Genomic DNA, 18,181 nt, shown 5'->3' with positions numbered 1-18,181 from the left:
AGGCCGAGGCTAAGGGAAATATATACTAGGATGAGTGATATATATATATATATACACACCAAGATGGGACCCGGGATAAGGGACACATATACCACGATGGAGGAGATAGATATAGATAAAGAGAGAGATAGATATTATATACACATACACACACACAGTACAGACCAAAAGTTTGGACACACCTTCTCATTCAAAAAGTTTATTTTATTTTCGTGACTATGAAAATTGTAGATTCACTCTGAAGGCATCAAAACTATGAATTAACACATGTGGAATTATATAATTAACAAAAAAGTGTGAAACAACTGAAAATGTCTTATATTCTAGGTTCTTCAAAGTAGCCACCTTTTGCTTTGATTACTGCTTTGCACACTCTTGGCATTGTCGTGATGAGCTTCAAGAGGTAGTCACCGGAAATGGTTTTCACTTCACAGGTGTGCCCTGTCCGGTTTAATTAGTGGGATTTCTTGCCTTATAAAATGGGGTTGGGACCATCAGTTGTGTTGTGCAGAAGTCTGGTGGATACACGGCTGATAGTCCTACTGAATAGACTGTTAGAATTTGTATTATGGCAAGAAAAAAGCAGCTAAGTAAAGAAAAACGAGTGGCCATCATTACTTTAAGAAATGAAGGTCAGTCAGTCCAAAAAATTGGGAAAACTTTGAAAGTGTCCCCAAGTGCAGTGGCAAAAACCATCAAGTGCTACAAAGAAACTGGCTCACATGAGGACCACCCCAGGAAAGGAAGACCAAGAGTCACCTCTGCTGCGGAGGATAAGTTCATCCGAGTCACCAGCCTCAGAAATCGCAGGTTAACAGCAGCTCAGATTAGAGACCAGGTCAATGCCACACAGAGTTCTAGCAGCAGACACATCTCTACAACAACTGTTAAGATGAGACTTTGTGCAGCAGGCCTTCATGGTAAAATAGCTGCTAGGAAACCACTGCTAAGGACAACCCACCGTGAAGCATGGAGGAGGAGGTGTGATGGTGTGGGGGTGCTTTGCTGGTGACACTGTTGGGGATTTATTCAAAATTGAAGGCATACTGAACCAGCATGGCTACCACAGCATCTTGCAGCAGCATGCTATTCCATCCGGTTTGCGTTTAATTGGACCCTCATTTATTTTTCAACAAGACAATGACCCCAAACACACCTCCAGACTGTGTAAGGGCTATTTGACCAAGAAGGAGAGTGATGGGGTGCTACGCCAGATGACCTGGCCTCCACAGTCACCAGACCTGAACCCAATCGAGATGGTTTGGGGTGAGCTGGACCGCAGAGTGAAGGCAAAAGGGCCAACAAGCGCTAAGCATCTCAGGGAACTCCTTCAAGACTGTTGGAAGACCATTTCCGGTGACTACCTCTTGAAGCTCATCAAGAGAATGCCAAGAGTGTGCAAAGCAGTAATCAAAGCAAAAGGTGGCTACTTTGAAGAACCTAGACTATAAGACATATTTTCAGCTGTTTCACACCTTTTTGTTAATTATATAATTCCACATGTGTCAATTCATAGTTTTGATGCCTTCAGAGTGAATCTACAATTTTCAAAGTCATGAAAATAAAGAAAACTCTTTGAATGAGTAGGTGTGTCCAAATTTTTGGTCTGTACTGTATATACAGTTGTGGCCAAAAGTATTGACACCCCTGCAATTGTCAGATTATACTCTGTTTCTTCCTGAACATGATTGCAAACACAAATTCTTTGGTATTATTATCTTCATTTAATTTGTCTTAAATGAAAAAACACAAAAAGAATTGTCCTAAAGCCAAATTGGATATAATTCCACACCAAACATAAAAAAGAGGGTGGACAAAAGTATTGGCACTGTTCGAAAAATCATGTGATGCTTCTCTAATTTGTATAATTAACAGCACCTGTAACTTACTTGTGGAACCTAACAGGTGTTGGCAATAACTAAATCACACTTGCAGCCACTTGACAAGGATTAAAGTTGACTCAACCTCTGTCCTGTGTCCTTGTGTGTACCACATTGAACATGGAGAAAAGAAAGAAGACCAAAGAACTGTCTGAGGACTTGAGAAGCCAAATTGTGAGGAAGCATGAGCAATCTCAAGGCTACAAGTCCATCTCCAAAGACTTGAATGTTCCTGTGTCTACCGTGCGCAGTGTCATCAAGAAGTTTAAAGCCCATGGCACTGTGGCTAACCTCCCTAGATGTAGACGGAAAAGAAAAATTGACAAGAGATTTCAACGCAAGATTGTGCGGATGTTGGATAAAGAACCTCAACTAACATTCAAACAACTTCAAGCTGCCCTGCAGTCCGAGGGTACAACAGTGTCGACCCGTACTATCCATCGGTGTCTGAATGAAAAGGGACTGTATGGTAGGAGACCCAGGAAGACCCCACTTCTTACCCCGAGACATAAAAAAGCCAGGCTGGAGTTTGCCAAAACTTACCTGAAAAAGCCTAAAACATTTTGGAAGAATGTTCTCTGGTCAGATGAGACAAAAGTAGAGCTTTTTGGGCAAAGGCATCAACATAGAGTTTACAGGAGAAAATAAAGAGGCATTCAAAGAAAAGAACACGGTCCCTACAATCAAACATGGCGGAGGTTCCCTGATGTTTTGGGGTTGCTTTGCTGCCTCTGGCACTGGACTGCTTGACCGTGTGCATGGCATGATGAAGTCTGAAGACTACCAACAAATTTTGCAGCATAATGTAGGGCCCAGTGTGAGAAAGCTGGGTCTCCCTCAGAGGTCATGGATCTTCCAGCAGGACAATGACCCAAAACACACTTCAAAAAGCACTAGAAAATGGTTTGAGAGAAAGCACTGGAGACTTCTAAGGTGGCCAGCAATGAGTCCAGACCTGAATCCCATAGAACACCTGTGGAGAGATCTAAAAATGGCAGTTTGGAGAAGGCACCCTTCAAATATCAGGGACCTGGAGCAGTTTGCCAAAGAAGAATGGTCTAAAATTCCAGCAGAGCATTGTAAGAAACTCATTGATGGTTACCGGAAGCGGTTGGTCGCAGTTATTTTGGCTAAAGGTTGTGCAACCAAGTATTAGGCTGAGGGTGCCAATACTTTTGTCCAGCCCATTTTTGGAGTTTTGTGTGAAATGATCAATGTTTTGCTTTTTGCTTCATTCTCTTATGTGTTTTTTCATTTAAGACAAATTAAATGAAGATAATAATACCAAAGAATTTGTGTTTGCAATCATTTTCAGGAAGAAACTGAGTATTATCTGACAGAATTGCAGGGGTGTCAATACTTTTGGCCACAGCTGTATATTTACACACAAATTAGGCCGGTTTCACATTAGCGCTTTTTCAGCGCACGCACGGCCGGGGGTAGCTCCGCCCCCGAGCCGGCTCTCTGCCCGGCGTGCCCGCCCCTTGCTTGTAGCGCCGCCTACTAGCGGACAGCGGCGCCTGCGATCGGCGCACCCTATCTTTAGCATAGGGTGCGCAGATCGTGCGCAGGCCGTGTGCTAGTTGCGCTTTGACCTGCGCTGCGCACTTTTGACGGTGCGCCGTGCGCGCCAAAATCAAACTTTTCGGATTTTGGTGCGCACGGCGCACCGTCAAAAGTGCGCAGCGCAGGTCAAAGCGCAACTAGCGCACGGCCTGCGCACGATCTGCGCACCCTATGCTAAAGATAGGGTGCGCCGATCGCAGGCGCCGCTGTCCGCTAGTAGGCGGCGCTACAAGCAAGGGGCGGGCACGCCGGGCAGAGATCCGGCTCGGGGGCGGAGCTACCCCCGGCCGTGCGTGCGCTGAAAAAGCGCTAATGTGAAACCGGCCTTATATATATATATATATATATATAAAAAAAAAATATACACACACACATACATATATACACACACACATATACATATCCCGCCTCGTAGCTCCTAATTGGTTCAGGTTGCTCCTCTCTCCCTCCCCTGCTGCACTGCTTCTTCTTGTTGACAGCTATGTATAAGTACAAATTCACCAGGAATGTAGAGGAGACGGGTTATATTACAACAAGGGCAGAAAGAAAATAAAGTGCAGCGATAAGCTACCAGTGAGAAAATATAATTCTATTGGTTTACATCTACTGCCTAGCTACTTTTTGAGTCAAACATGAGTGTTTTTGACAATATTTTTTTTTTTCAATATCCATCCCTGTGTTTGGCTTAATAGAGTGCCACAAGATTTGCCTATGCGATCCCAGCCTACTTCCCTGACAGACCTTTGCTTCTTCATACAAACCGTGTCCAGCCTGATCCATTATTGATACACACTAACATCTTTCTACTGCTTCCTGCTATCTACATTTGGTGAGCTAGCAAGAATTAGAATTCTGATAAATGCAATATGAATGCACACTTTGATTATGCAAAACTGTAGATTGTATATGGATTTCCAAACAAGACTCACTGAATGCACGCAATAAGAAATGTAGAGACACAGAACCTGACTCCAGTGATGTGTCACTTACTGGGCTTGCAGTAGTTGTGATAAAATCGCTGTTTTATCAGAAGGAGACTATAGGACTAGTAAATCTACTGCCATGTAGCCCTTTATATTCACGTATAACCCCGCTCCCAACACTGATTGACAGCTTTCTGTTATGCACAGTTTACACAAAGTGGCAAATAAGTGGTGTGGGTGGGGTTATACAGAGCTGGTATATCCTGCACGTCTCATATACCAATGTAAATGTGTTTAGGTGAAGCAGAGGCCAATACATATGTAACACATAAACAGGACTTCCTTTACATATGTATCCCCAGTGGTGGACCTAGAAGTAAATTTGGTTATTATATTTAAGGTTAGTTTAGTTCGCCCCTATTCTTGTGAAACTGAGGTTCAGCTCACTTATACATTAGGGCCAGAAATGTACTATGTATCGTGTCAACACTCATGAAATTATAACTAAAACATAGAAGAAAGACAGTCTGAAACGGCCTCTTCCAGGTCTTGATCCAAAGCGAATTTTCAATACACCAGACATACGTCTTGTATGTCTCTCAGCCAGGTGGTGCTACTCGGAGGCCGTACATATCCCTCATATATTTACATTAGCCCTAAACCACATAGCTCCCGCCCTGACAAGGGCAATCCACAGCCGGCCCTTGCAGTGAACTGGCTGAAACAGCATGCGCCTCCTGATGAGTTTCTACACTCCGGGTTCTTCAGCTTCACTCCACTCCACAGAAAGCAGAGTGAGACTATACTGTAGTCGGTATCACTAGGTTTAACAGTACTTGAGTTTTAGGATTGGAACATTGGTCAATATCACCCTTATGATATCTCTGGTCGACTACTAATACTTATGGTATATGAGCGTCTTATTGCACCAATATATATTTTTTTGTTTATTTAAATAATAACATTAACCCCTTAGGCTGAGTTCACACGTGGCGTTTTTTTTCGCGTTTCCGCTGCGGTTTTAACCGTGCGATTTTGCCGTGAAAAATAAGCATCCCATGCATTCCTATGGGATTCCGCAATGCTGTGCTAATGCTGCGGTTTTTACCGAGGTGGAATCGCTGCGCGGTAAAAAACGCAGCATGCTCATTAATTTCGCGGAATCGCGGCGATCCCGCACCCATAGGAATGCATTGTTCTGCTTACTTTCCGCATGTGGCTGTGCACACCATGCAAAAAGTAAGCAGAACATTTGCGGATGGTACCCACAGTCCGGAGGAGAGGAGACTGTCCTCCGGGCTGTGGGTACCATATCCCTGTAAAAAATAGAATTTAAAATAAAAAATATTGTTGTTCTCACCTTCCGACGTCCCACGCAGCCTTCCCGCCTCTCTCCACGCTCCCGGTCCCAGTAAGCCTTTGCGAGCGATGATGTCCGTTCTCGCGGGATCGCAAAGTCTCGCAGTCATTTGCACAACGTCATCGCGAATGACCACGAGACGTTGCGATCCCGCGAGAACAGACGTCATCGCGGTAATTGTCGCAAAGGATAACTGGGACCGGGAGCGTGGAGAGAGGCGGAAGGCTGCACGGGACGTCGGAAGGTGAGAATAACAATTTTTTTTTTTTATTATTATTTTTTACATTCTTTTACTATTGAAGCCGCATAGGCAGCCTCAATAGTAAAAAGTTGGTCACACTTGTCAAACACTATGTTTGACGAGTATGACCAACCTGTCAATCAGTTCTCCATGCGATGCTACAGATCGCTTGGAAAACGCTAGCAATTCTGCAAGCTAATAACGCTTGCAAAATGCTAGTTTTTCCACGGGAAAATCGCGGGAATTTAAAATGTGATTTTCCTGCGGAATGGAATTCTGGAATTCTCGCGGTAATTTCCGCGAGAGTTCCTCTTCGTGTGAATAAAGCCTTAGTGACCGAAGCAATTTTGACCTTAATGACCGGGCCAATTTTTACAATTCTGACCACTGTCTGTTTATGAGGTTATAAGGCTAAGTACACACATAGCAGAAATTTTATGCTGAAAAACAGGACTCCGTTCCCAGAAACCGCGCGTTTTTACCGCGATTTTTGCGCGTTTTTTCCCGTGCGGTTTCTAGACACATGGAAAAAGCCAGAGACTCGGAAAAAACAGCAAAATTAATGAGCATGCTCCTTTGTTTTTACCGCGATGCGTTTTTTTCGCGGTAAAAAACACATCACTGTACACAAAAAGTGCTAAATGCATAGAAATGAATGGGAAGCTTCTTTTTCGTGTTTTTCCCGTGGATTTTTTTGGAAAATCCGCGGGAAAATCCGTGAAAAAAAACGCTGTGTGTGAACACAGCCTTACTCTGGAACGCTTCAACAGATCCCACTGATTCTGATATTGTTTTTTACATGACATATTGTACTTCATGTTAGTGGTAACATTTCTTCGATATGTCTTACGGAAAAAAAAAAACGGAAATTTGGCAAATATTTTGAGAATTTAGCAATTTTCAAACTTTTTATTTTTGTGCCCTAAAATCAGAGAGTGGTGTCACATGTTTACTTTACTTCAGCAAAATTTTGGAAACAATTATTTTTGTTAGGACGTTATAAGAGTTAAATTTGACAAGCGATTTCTCATTTTTCCAACAAAATTGACAATCATTTTTTAGGGACCACCTCACATTTGAAGTGAGTATGGAGGGTCAATATGACAGAAAATACCGAAAAGTGACACCAGTCTAAAAACTGCACCCCTCAAGGTGCTCATAACCGCATTCAAGAAGTTTATTAACCCTTCAGGTGCTTCACGACAACTAAAGCAATGTGGAAGGAAAAAAATTAACATTTCATTTTTCAACAAAAAATGAACTTTAGACACAGACTTTTTTTATTCTCACGAGGGTATCAGGAGAAAATGGACCAAAAAATTTGTTGTGCAATTTCTCCTGAGTATGCCGATACCCCATGCGTGGGCAAAAGCCACTGTTTGGGCGCATGGCATTGTTCAGAAGGGAGGGCGCACCGCTTAACTTTTTAAATGCAAAATTGGCTGGAATCGATGGCGGGCGTCATGTTACGTTTGGAGACCCCCTGATGTACCTAGGGCTAACAAAGCCCTAACCCCAACACAAACCCCAACTTTAGCCCTAACTACAATGAATGGAAACAATATTTTTTTTTTTTATTTATTTTCACCTTACTAAGGGGGTAACAAAGGGGAGGTTGACTTCATATTCTTTTTATTTTGATCACTGTGATAGACCCAATCACATTGACCAAAATGAGCCAATAGGAAAAAATCTATTGTTGCCGATCTCGGCAGGCGCATTGCGCATGCGCCCGGCATTTTCTTCCAGGAAGATGACACGGAGAGCCGGGGGACGGAGCAGGAGGGTCTAGGGATGACAGAGGTACCGGGGGGTGGGGGTTAGCTTGGGGACCCCATTTCTCTCTCCTCTGGTATACTAGATCATATCAGAGGAGAGAGAAATGAATTGAAAAGCTGACTTTTTTTTGGCAATCGCTATTATTCGGTGAATAACAGTGGTCACGAGACTAGGGACGGTAAAACCAACCCGAATCATGTTTTCCGGGGCCTCAGCTTCCCCAGTAGCCGAGACCCTGGAGATTTTACGACACTGGAGGGCCCTATACACTTGTTTCTCAACGCTGTTAAAAAGCAACACTGAGGAATAAATACCCTTAACTGCTGCCGTTAAAAGGCATTAAGGGGTCGTTAAGGGGTTAAAAGTTATATTTTAGCCTATTAGCCTCGCTTGTTGCCGAATCTATACTGACTGGTGAGTAGCAAGTTTTTTCTTTTGGTGATTGGAGGTGTCTCCCCTTTATCACCCTCGCTTGTTGCTTAAATGTTTTCTAATATCACCAGTACTCAATGCAGTATACTCATTTCATTGCTTCAAGAAAAAGAAAACTTACTTGCAGGAGTAGAAAAAGGGGAAAAAAAAACAAATAAAAGAACAACACCAAGTAGAATCAAAAACCTGTTTATAAGATACTCTACCTTATTTCGACCGCAGCCTGTTCTTTCACCAAATGGCTTGGAGAAGATACTTTCCCCCTCTTTGTTTAATGGCTCCGAAGTACTGGTGTAGCATAATTCTCTGTTTTTCTCAAACTTCTTGTTAATATTCTCCACTGAGAACATACAAAGAGCAGATTTCTCCTGATTGTTGTCAAAAGTGCTGAAAACTCCAAAGAGAACTTCGTCGTCCTGGTCTGAAATCTCCATGGCACTTGCCAACTCGTGTCCTGGGCGTGCAAGGTAGGCAGAGGTACAAATATTATAAGGAATATTCCCATCCATACATACAAGATCCATCTCAATGTAAGAAAAATAGTTGCTATCCGCTTTACAGAGACGGGTAATGAATGTCCGATTTCTATGGCTGTTTTTGTCCAGCTGGTTATATATAAAGTACACATGCTGAGAATGTTCAAAGATGGTGACAAACTGTTGTGTGCTCAGAGATGAATACACATGTTTTAAAGTTGCAGAATCCATAACTGTTTCAAATGGACCTTTATCATCCATTTCATCAAGTATTCGAGTGCTGATAATTATTCCATTATCATGTAGGCTAGCACCTTTCCCAACAAACAGAACCCGAGAGCCATTTTCTTTCATGTCAGATACCAGCCCCACAGTTTCAACGTTCTCATCGTTGCTGGCAACAAAGGACTTCTCTCCCCTGCTATCATCATAAGATATCTGATCAGATATATTATTTAGATGTCGCAGAGAGCAAATTCCCTTAAATACGCTACCACAAGCGATTATCCTACTATTTGGCACATCAAGCAGAAGGAGCTTATTATAATTGTCTGTCTGGGCTAAAGTAGGGCACTGTGTCGTTTCAATGGGCGGTGTACACAGCTTGCTATCAGGTTTCGGTCCAGTAGTAACATTGACGAGTACTTCGAGCTCTCCGGTGAGTTGGTAGAGTCTGTTAACTGCTCCTATGTATACAGTGCCGGTGCCATTGACTGTTAGATGATTTAACTCTGTGTCACTCAGAAAAAAACGAATCTGTTCTATGCTTGATACTTGAGCAATACAGAAAAAAATATTCACAAGCTGGATCCATGTAGCCATTTCTGGAGAAATTCTGTAAGAGAAAAACAGAAAATGATGAAAAAGCTGACAACACAGACAAACAAGCACTTAAAACACCAGCTGTCACTAAACTGCAAACAACGGTAACATTTTCAAAGAGAAATAGTTTATCTTCATTTACTAGCTATGTCAAACTTATGTATTCACCTGCAGTCAGACTAATATACTAAATATAGTCATTGAATATCGGGGTGCTCAGGTACACTCGTTACTGAATCGAGTATCGCGGGTGCTCAAGCGTCATGCTCGAGTCCTTGCCCCGCATGTTTCCCAGGTGTTCCAACAGCCAATAAACATATGGGGATTGTCTGCCAGACGGTAATGAGGCAGCCATGTTGGCTACTGGCATTACTGTGATTGGCCGGTTGCATCGTGTCATCTGGTCTTAAATAAGACCGGGTGAGGCAATGCTCTGGAAAAAGTTCAGGGAGAGTTGATCTAGGGTCTCCTTCACACGTATCGGAGACACTTACACATGTAAACCGATTAAAATCTATGTGGCTGCAAACATGTCCGCGTGACCCATACATGAACATGGATGGATAGATATGGATGTAAATGTTTCAGATCACCAAATAAATGTAAATATTAGACAAAGATAACACAAGTATACACAAAATGCAGTTTTTATTTTTAAGGGAAAAATAAATCCAAACCTACAGGGCCCTGGGTGAAAAAGTGATTGCTCCCATCCCTAAAACATAAATTAACTGTAATTTATCACATCTTTAGGAAGATCAGTTCAAATTCCCTAGCCACAACCAGACCTGAAAACTGTCACACCTGTTCTCAATCAAGAAATCACTTAAATAGGATCTGCCTGACAAAGTGAAGTAGACCAAAAGATCCTCAAAAGCTAGACACCATGCCGCCATAAAAAGAAATTCTGGAACAAATGAGAAACAAAGAAATTGAGATCAATCAGTCTGTAAAGGGTTCTAAAGCCATTTCTAAAGCTTTGGGACTCCAGCAAACCACAGTAAGAACCATTATCCACAAATGCTGAAAACATGGAACAGTAGTGAACCTTCCTAGGAGTGGACTGCAGACCAAAATTACCTCAAGAGCGCAGCTACCAATAAGAACATAACGGCTCGTCTCAGTTTTGCCAGAAAAGATCTTGATTATCCCCAAGACTTTTGGGAATATACTCTGTGGACTGATGAGACAAAAGTTGAATTTTTTGGAAAGTGTATGTCCCATTACATGTGGCATAGAAGTAACACAGCATATCAGAAAAGGAACATCATACCAATAGTAAAATATGGTGATGGCAGTGTGACGGCCTGGGGTTGTTTTGCTGCATTAGGACCAGAAAGACTTGCTGAGGAAAATGGAATCATGAATTCGGCTGTCTACTAAAAAATCCTGAAGGAGAATGTCCAGCCATCTGTTTGTGACCTCAAGCTGAAGAGCACTTGGGCTATGCAGCAGAACACTAGTTTAAAACACACCAGCAAGTCCACATCTGAATGTCTTATGAAAAACCAAAGACTCAGAAGTGGCCAAGTCAAAATCCTGAACTTAATCTGATTGAGATGCTGTGGCTTGACCTTAAAAAGGCAGTTCATGCTCGGGAACCCTCTAATGTGGCTGAATTACAACATTTCTGCTGAGATGAGTGGGCCAAAATTCCTCTAGAGCGTTGTAAAAAAAGACTCATTGCTAGCTATTACAAATGCATGATTGCAGTTGTTGATGCTAAGGGTGGCCAAACCAGTTATAAGGATTAGGGGGCAATTACTTTTTCATACACAGTTCTATAGGTTTGGATTTATTTTTCACATATAATAAAGACCATCATTTATAAACTGCATTTTGTGCTTACTTGTGTTATCTTTGTCTAATACTTGCATGTTTCAGATCAACAGACAAATTTAAGTGCGCCAAACATGCAAAAAGAATAAAAATCGGGAAGGGGCAAACACTTTTTAATACAACTGTAAATAGATAGATATGTGTAGCTAGATGGCAACAGATATTCTTGAAAGATATAATTAGTGCCTTGCATGTGTATTTTACTGTACTTGTATTAAGACAATACATTAATAATAATAAAATAAAAAACAACATGGAGTCTCCACTATTTTTGATAACCAGCATAGGTAAAGCAGAGAACTGGAGACTGATATTATCAGGCAGGGAAGGTCCATGGATATTGGGCGCTTCCCATCCTAAAAATTAACAACCCAGAGACCCCCCCAGGATTGGCGCATCCCAAATTCTGGTGGTTTGACTGGCTCTTCCCAACTGCCCTGGTACGGTGGAAGTCAGGTAATGGTATTTGGGCTTGATGACAGCTGTGATTTGTCAAAAAGTGCAGCAATTCCAGGGGATGATAATGAGTGGTGTTGTCATTACCAGGTACCTGTGAATAGCAGTCACTTTACTGCTGTTCACAGATGCCCGAGAATACTACAAGGAACGAAACATGAATCATGAACCTCAGTTTACTAGCGTTTTTCCTTGCATTTTTGAAGCATGCGTTTTTGTCTCTCTGGTTAGATGTGCAAAGATATAGATAGATTGATATGGGGTAGAAAGATATCAGTGAAAAATATAATCAGTGCTTAATATGTGTAGCTTACTAGACTAATAAAAAAAATACACAAAAAAACACTTTATTTGAATAAAGACTCACCCACACCATCGCTCATTCACCAATTTATTGAAAAAAAATTTTAAAAAATCCTGCAACGCTATTCCCAGGCACCAGGTGAGGACGTCAACGCTCATCATCAGGTCTCGTTGAGTGCAGTGAGACCCAGCGGCTCTGATAGTTGTTGTAGTAATTACCTAACCGGCGCCTGTGAATAGTGGTCACTTCTTTACTACTACTCACAGATGCTGGAGACAGATTCGGGGAACGTGGACTAGAGCAGACCTGCGTGGCAACATTTTGAGTAATAAATTGGTGAACTCTCTCTCTTTTAGGTATCCTTTTCTGGACTACTTTGGATTCGTTGGATTATGGCAGACTTGCATAGGATTTTTTTTTTTTTTTTTTCAATAAAATGGTGAGCAAGGGAGTGTGGGGAGTCTTTATTCAAATCTAGTGGGCTTTGTGTATTTTTATTTTTTTACCGGGCTAGTAATGGGGGTGTGTGATAGACGCCTCTCCAAAAATATTAACCCCAGGGCTTGATGGTCAACTGTGATTTTTAACAAATCACAGCTGTTAAAAAACTCAACTACCATTACCCTGATTTCCCCCGCACTTGGGCAATCAGGAAGAGCCAAGCAAAGCACGAGAATTGGCACATCTAATGTGATGCGTCAATTCTGGGGCAGCTGCGGGCTTCCATTTTTAGGCTGGGAAGGGCTCAGTAACCAGGGACCTTCCCAGGCTAATATTGTCAGCCCACAGCTGTCTGCTGTAGCTTGGCTGATTATCAAAAATAGGGGGTACCCCACGTCAGTTTTAAAAATTATTTATTAGATTAAATAAGGCTACAAAGACCTGTGTAAACGCACTAACAAAGCGCATGTGCTTTTTTTTTTTACTTTTTAACTGCGCATTTACCGAATCTAATGAAAGTGTTTTGGGAAATTCCATACAGAAGACTGAGCATTCCCCAAGAGAAATTGACATGCTGCGGGCCTGAAAACATGCACCTCAGGTGATTTTACCTTTTGTAAAAAAAAAATCACAGTGGGCATGGGATATCTAGTAATCCCATCCACTGTACTTGTACTGTACAGAAAAAATATGCAGCATCCAGAATGCCAGTATTACTGATCATGAGCCTAAAGGGTGGAGGAGGCATTATTTTCTCTATTTTTAATTTTGCCTTATATACAAGTCATTATACAGGAAAGAGGGATGGCAGAGTGGTTAGCACTGCAGTCTTGCAGCGCTGGTGTCCTGCGTTCAAATTCCACCAAGGACAACATTTGCAAGGCGTTGGTATGTTCTCTCTGTGTTTGGATGGGTTTCCTCCGGGTACTCCAGTTTCCTCCCACTTTCCAAAGACATACTGATAGGGAATTTAGATTTTGAGCCCCATTGGGAACAGTGCCAATAATGTCTGGAAAGCGCTATGGAATTAATGGTGCTATATAAATGAGTAAAATAAATAGTATTTCCTTACAATTTTTCCTGTAAAATCAATTTTATCTACGGTTTTGTATGTTTTATTGTCTGTCCATAAAAATGGAGTAATACTCTTAACATTGTTCCCAGCAGCGACCTGGGAGCCAGAGATGCGTCCAGGTGTCAACCCCATGCTGCTCCCATTCCATCTGAGCGCAGTTTCCATCCACTTCAGAGATTTTCCTGCCTTCCCAGCCCTGCTGTTAAGAGTTTTACGGAAAAATGCTTGAGTTTCCCATTGATTTCCATTATACTCAGTACTCGAGTTGAGTCCGTCTGACCTGCTCGATTCGAGCACTGAGAACTTCAGCCTTCTAGTGCTAGATTGACACTAATTAAATCCCAATTACACCTATAAGTATTACAATCAATTTACTCATTAGAAAAACACTCACTGTAATGAGAAAAATGAATTTTTGTGACTTTGAACTATAGATTGTTACTCCAAAATCATTGTCAGTAAGAATCGAGAGAAATTATGGTTATTTATATGCCCTCTTTTTATATAAGCAGTAATAATCAAAACAAATGGAATAATCCCAGTCCTATCACGTAATTCAATATCATTTATGTTGTACTATGAAAATTACCGTATATCACTGAATCCATATTGCATTTACTAGCACTAAAGGGTTAACCCTGCTCCACTCACTTTTACATCAAAAGGTGACCAGGGCAGGTGACATCCCAAATACTGATCCTTGCCAGAATGCGTGAACAATTGGAAGTGACCAGTGCAGGTGACATCACATCTACCAATCACTGCCAGGACGTGTGCACAGTCAGCAAGTTTAGTGTATAATAACCATGCACATGACCCTGTAGGTGTTTGTAGCCGTGTAGTCCGTCGACTACAATTAGCTGCAGAATTGTGCAGATCAGGACAGACCCGCAAAGGAAGGCCCCATGCACACATTACGAATTTGTTTTTTTACCCCAGTATTTGTAATCCCAAACCAGGAGTGGGTGATAAATGCAGAAGTGGTGCAAATGTTTCTATTATGCTTTTCCTCTGACCGTTCAACTCCTGGTTTTGGCTTACAAATACTGGGGTAAAAAAAACTCACCAAATACTCAATGTGTGCATGTGACCTGACTTGAAACAGGCAACCTCTTGTAGACATAGCTCGGTCGTCAAGCATGCACATTACTAAACTGCTCATGCAGTACTTTAGGGCCTCCTTTCTAGGTGTCCCAGTGGATGGACCCCCAGAAACTTTAAATTTACCACCCACAGTATTTAGTCGGAAAACTCCTTTACCAATAAAAAACACTGAACATGTAATTTTCTGATGCCACATTTCAAGGTCTCTGACGGATATATTAGATGTATGATGATCCTTTCTTAAAGGTCTACTCTGGGAAGATAAAAACTTATTCAAATGGCCATGGCTTCATAAACAATAAAGTAAACATGAATGGTGCTGTAAAGCCCCCGTTACACACTGCGATATCGCTAGCAATATCGCTATAAAGTCACAGATTTTGTGACGTAGCAGCGATATTGCTAGCGATATCGCTGCATGTGATACTTAATCAGCGGGGGAGCCGGTCGGAGGTATCGCTGATCGCGCGAGAAGCTGCTGGATCATTTCTCGTCGTCAGCTTCCTGCGGCGCTTCCTGCTGTGGAGACGAGCGACGCGTGGAGCCGGGCGGGAGGACGCAGGATCGCCGCATCTGACAGGTAAGTAGCGATCCCCGTCCCCAGCGATGTCGCTGGTGAGATCTGCCTGTGTGGCAGCTCACTAGCGACCACCTAGCGATGCACCAGCGATCCTGACCGCGTCATATCGCTGGTCGGGATCGCTGGTGAGTCGCTAGGTGTAACGGTACCCTTACCCTCATAGTACCTGTAATTCAGTTTGACGCTGGAGCTGACCCTCACTGCTCCCCCTCCTTCTAGGATGATCAGGGGATGTGACCTGCTCCCTGTTTCTAGCAGCAGTCAGCTCCCTGATAATGTCTTCTTCTTTGTAGTCTGTGATTAAGGGGTTTGGTAGGGGCAGGGTCTGCTTCCAGTTTCTAGTAGCAAGCAGTCCCTTGATAATGTCTCTGCTGCAGGGCTAATAACAGTGAGCAGACCACACCCCTGTCATGCCCCTTCAGCTCAGACTGCAGTGAAGGAGACAATTTCAGGGGGCTGGCTGCTACTTGCAGCCGGGAGCAGGCCATGCCCCTGATCTGTGATGTAACATCCCAGAAGGGGAGGGGAGCAATGAGGAGCAGCTCTAGCATCACACTGAATTACAGGTACTGTGAGGGTCACAAACAACACTAATCATGTTAACTACGGATTATGAAGGCATGGTCATTAGAATCATTTTCTATTTCTCCAAAATACACCTTTTAAACTCCCACTAACTTACAAAAGGTCTGATAAATTTCTACTTTTATTAAATGACAAGACAGAGTATGAAGGGAACCCTGCCACCTGCAGATATAGGTTTAGACTGCAAGAATATAGCGCTACAGTTCACATCTGCAGTTTTTATGTTCCGTGATGGGAAAACAGAAAAATACAAGATAATGGCACTGATAACTGAAGACATGACATACAAAAGCTGTAGACTCTAAAGGTGCAAAGACTACTTTTTGTTATAATATCCCTCATTTACTTTTTCATGCTGATGCAGTAGCATCAGGGGAATAGGATTAGGGCTTGTTGTCAGCAGCTGTCATTGACACCTAGCCCTAGGTTTAGTAATGAAAATGTGTCAGTCCGACACCTTCATTATTAAGCCGATAAGTAAACACAAACACACACACAAATGAACACTCATTGTCATGTCACCAGCCTATGTTAACAGACCTAAAGAGCATAGGCTGTAACCAAATAGCAACTGGTAATTTTAAAGAACAAAAATTGAAAAAAAAAAAAGTTGTGTGGGCTCCCGCATAATTTTAAAATTAATAACCAGCAGAGGGAAAGCTGTTGGTTGAGGACTGATGTAAATATTCTGGGGAGGAGCCAATAGCCATAAATGTTCCAAGCTATTAATATCAGCTCACAGCTGTTTGCTTAGCCTTTACTGGATAGGTTACGGGTATCCCCCCAAAAAAATCGACATAAGGTCCCCCTATAAAATCTAACAAGCAGAGGCTAGGCAGACAGCTGCGGGCTGATATTAATAGGCTAGGAATGGGCCATGGATATTGGCCCCTTCCCAGACTAAAAACATCAGCTCTCAGCATTCATAAGATGCACCAAATCTGGCGCTTAGCCTCGCTCTTCTCACTTGCCATGTAGCGGTGGCAAGTGGGGTTCATATCACCTTTGTATTGTCAGCTGACAAAGCATAAAGCCCACAGGTTAGTAATGGAGATTACCTATCCATTAGTAATCCCATAGTGATATTGTATATAAAAAAAAAAAAAACACACACACACCCAGAATAAAGTCCTTTATTTGAAATAATAACACAGACTTCCTTTAATGAATCTATTAAACCTTACTCACCAAACGCCTAATCCTCCAAAGCCAATGTCTCCTGCAACAAAAATAAACCACAATATTCCTCAACTATCCACAGAGAATATAATCCTAATGTCCCACGACGATCCTGATGACTGAGAGCAGTCAAATCAGTGACTGCTCTCCAAGAAAGCAGCCGACGATACACTGACAGGAGGTAATCGCTCCCGCAGTGTATAGTACTGAGCTGCCGTGAAAAAGTTCTCACGCAGCGGTGCCGTAAGTGAGAGAGCCGTAAGTGAGTGCACCGGAGCTGATCAGATGATGAACTCCGGTGAACTCTCTCATGGCAGCTCAGTGACACACTGCAGGAGTGATGACGCGCCCTTCAGTGTATTGTCGGCGGCTGTGTAGAGCAGTTACATCTCCTGATGGGCATCAGGAATTTGGTGTGAGGTGAGTATAATGTGTTTTTTATTTGAATATGTATGTAATTATTATTTTATTTATTTTTTTAACTGTAAGCACAGGCACCAGCTGTTGATTCTACAACTCTCATCAGTGGCTCCTGACATCACTTATCAGTGAAAACAGATGAAGCCCAATGGGAGCTGTAGTCTCATCAGCCCACGCCTGCTAACCTGCTTTTTACCATGGGTCACAGTCACAGCTGCGGGGTCATGCTGACATCTGACAGGATGACCCCGCAGAGCTCTGACCGACTGTAGCGTTCCCACCCATAAGAACCTTTGTGCGGGTGTTTCCCACGCTGTCACACAGATGACAGTGTGGGAAACACCATAGGAAGTGTGTGAAAACGCAAACAAAAACTCAGCAAATCCACAAACATTTTTATACCTGCGTTTTTGCTGCGGATTTGACTGACTCAATTGAAGTCAATGGGTGAAAAACAGAAATGCACAAAGAATTGACATGTTGCAGAAAAAAAACGCATTGCAAATACTCAAAGGAAATTTACTGATCATGTATGCAACACTTCAGGATTGTCATTGAATTACCTTGCATAAGGTTTCCATAGCATTTTTGGCCCATTTCCCAACGGAGAAAACGTATCAAAAACGCAGAGAATTCCGGATGATACCAGACAGCTGCTATTTGTTTAGAGTTTTCCTTAATCAGCCCAAGAAGTTACGGATCATTGGAAGGTCTCTTAG

The 18,181-nt window shown here is 42.4% G+C and overlaps 1 protein-coding gene across 2 annotated transcripts in view; it reads right to left on the bottom strand.

The window, feature by feature from the left end:
* PLXNB2 (plexin B2) overlaps positions 1 to 18,181 on the bottom strand; it is a 295,006-nt gene that overhangs the window by 89,075 nt on the left and 187,750 nt on the right. For both annotated transcript variants that reach the window (XM_073573427.1, XM_073573428.1), the window contains one exon: positions 8,388 to 9,492. In XM_073573427.1, the coding sequence (XP_073429528.1) occupies positions 8,388 to 9,479 (1,092 nt within the window). In that variant the 5' untranslated portion in view covers positions 9,480 to 9,492. The remainder of the gene's footprint in view (positions 1 to 8,387; positions 9,493 to 18,181) is intronic.

Source organism: Dendrobates tinctorius, unplaced genomic scaffold (assembly GCF_039654945.1).
Source record: "Dendrobates tinctorius isolate UK_male_01 unplaced genomic scaffold, ASM3965494v1 ptg000035l, whole genome shotgun sequence".
In the NCBI taxonomy this organism is placed as follows: Eukaryota; Metazoa; Chordata; class Amphibia; order Anura; family Dendrobatidae; genus Dendrobates; species Dendrobates tinctorius.
The sequence above is the reverse complement of the archived record's forward strand: the minus strand, read 5'-3'. Positions and strand labels throughout refer to the sequence as shown.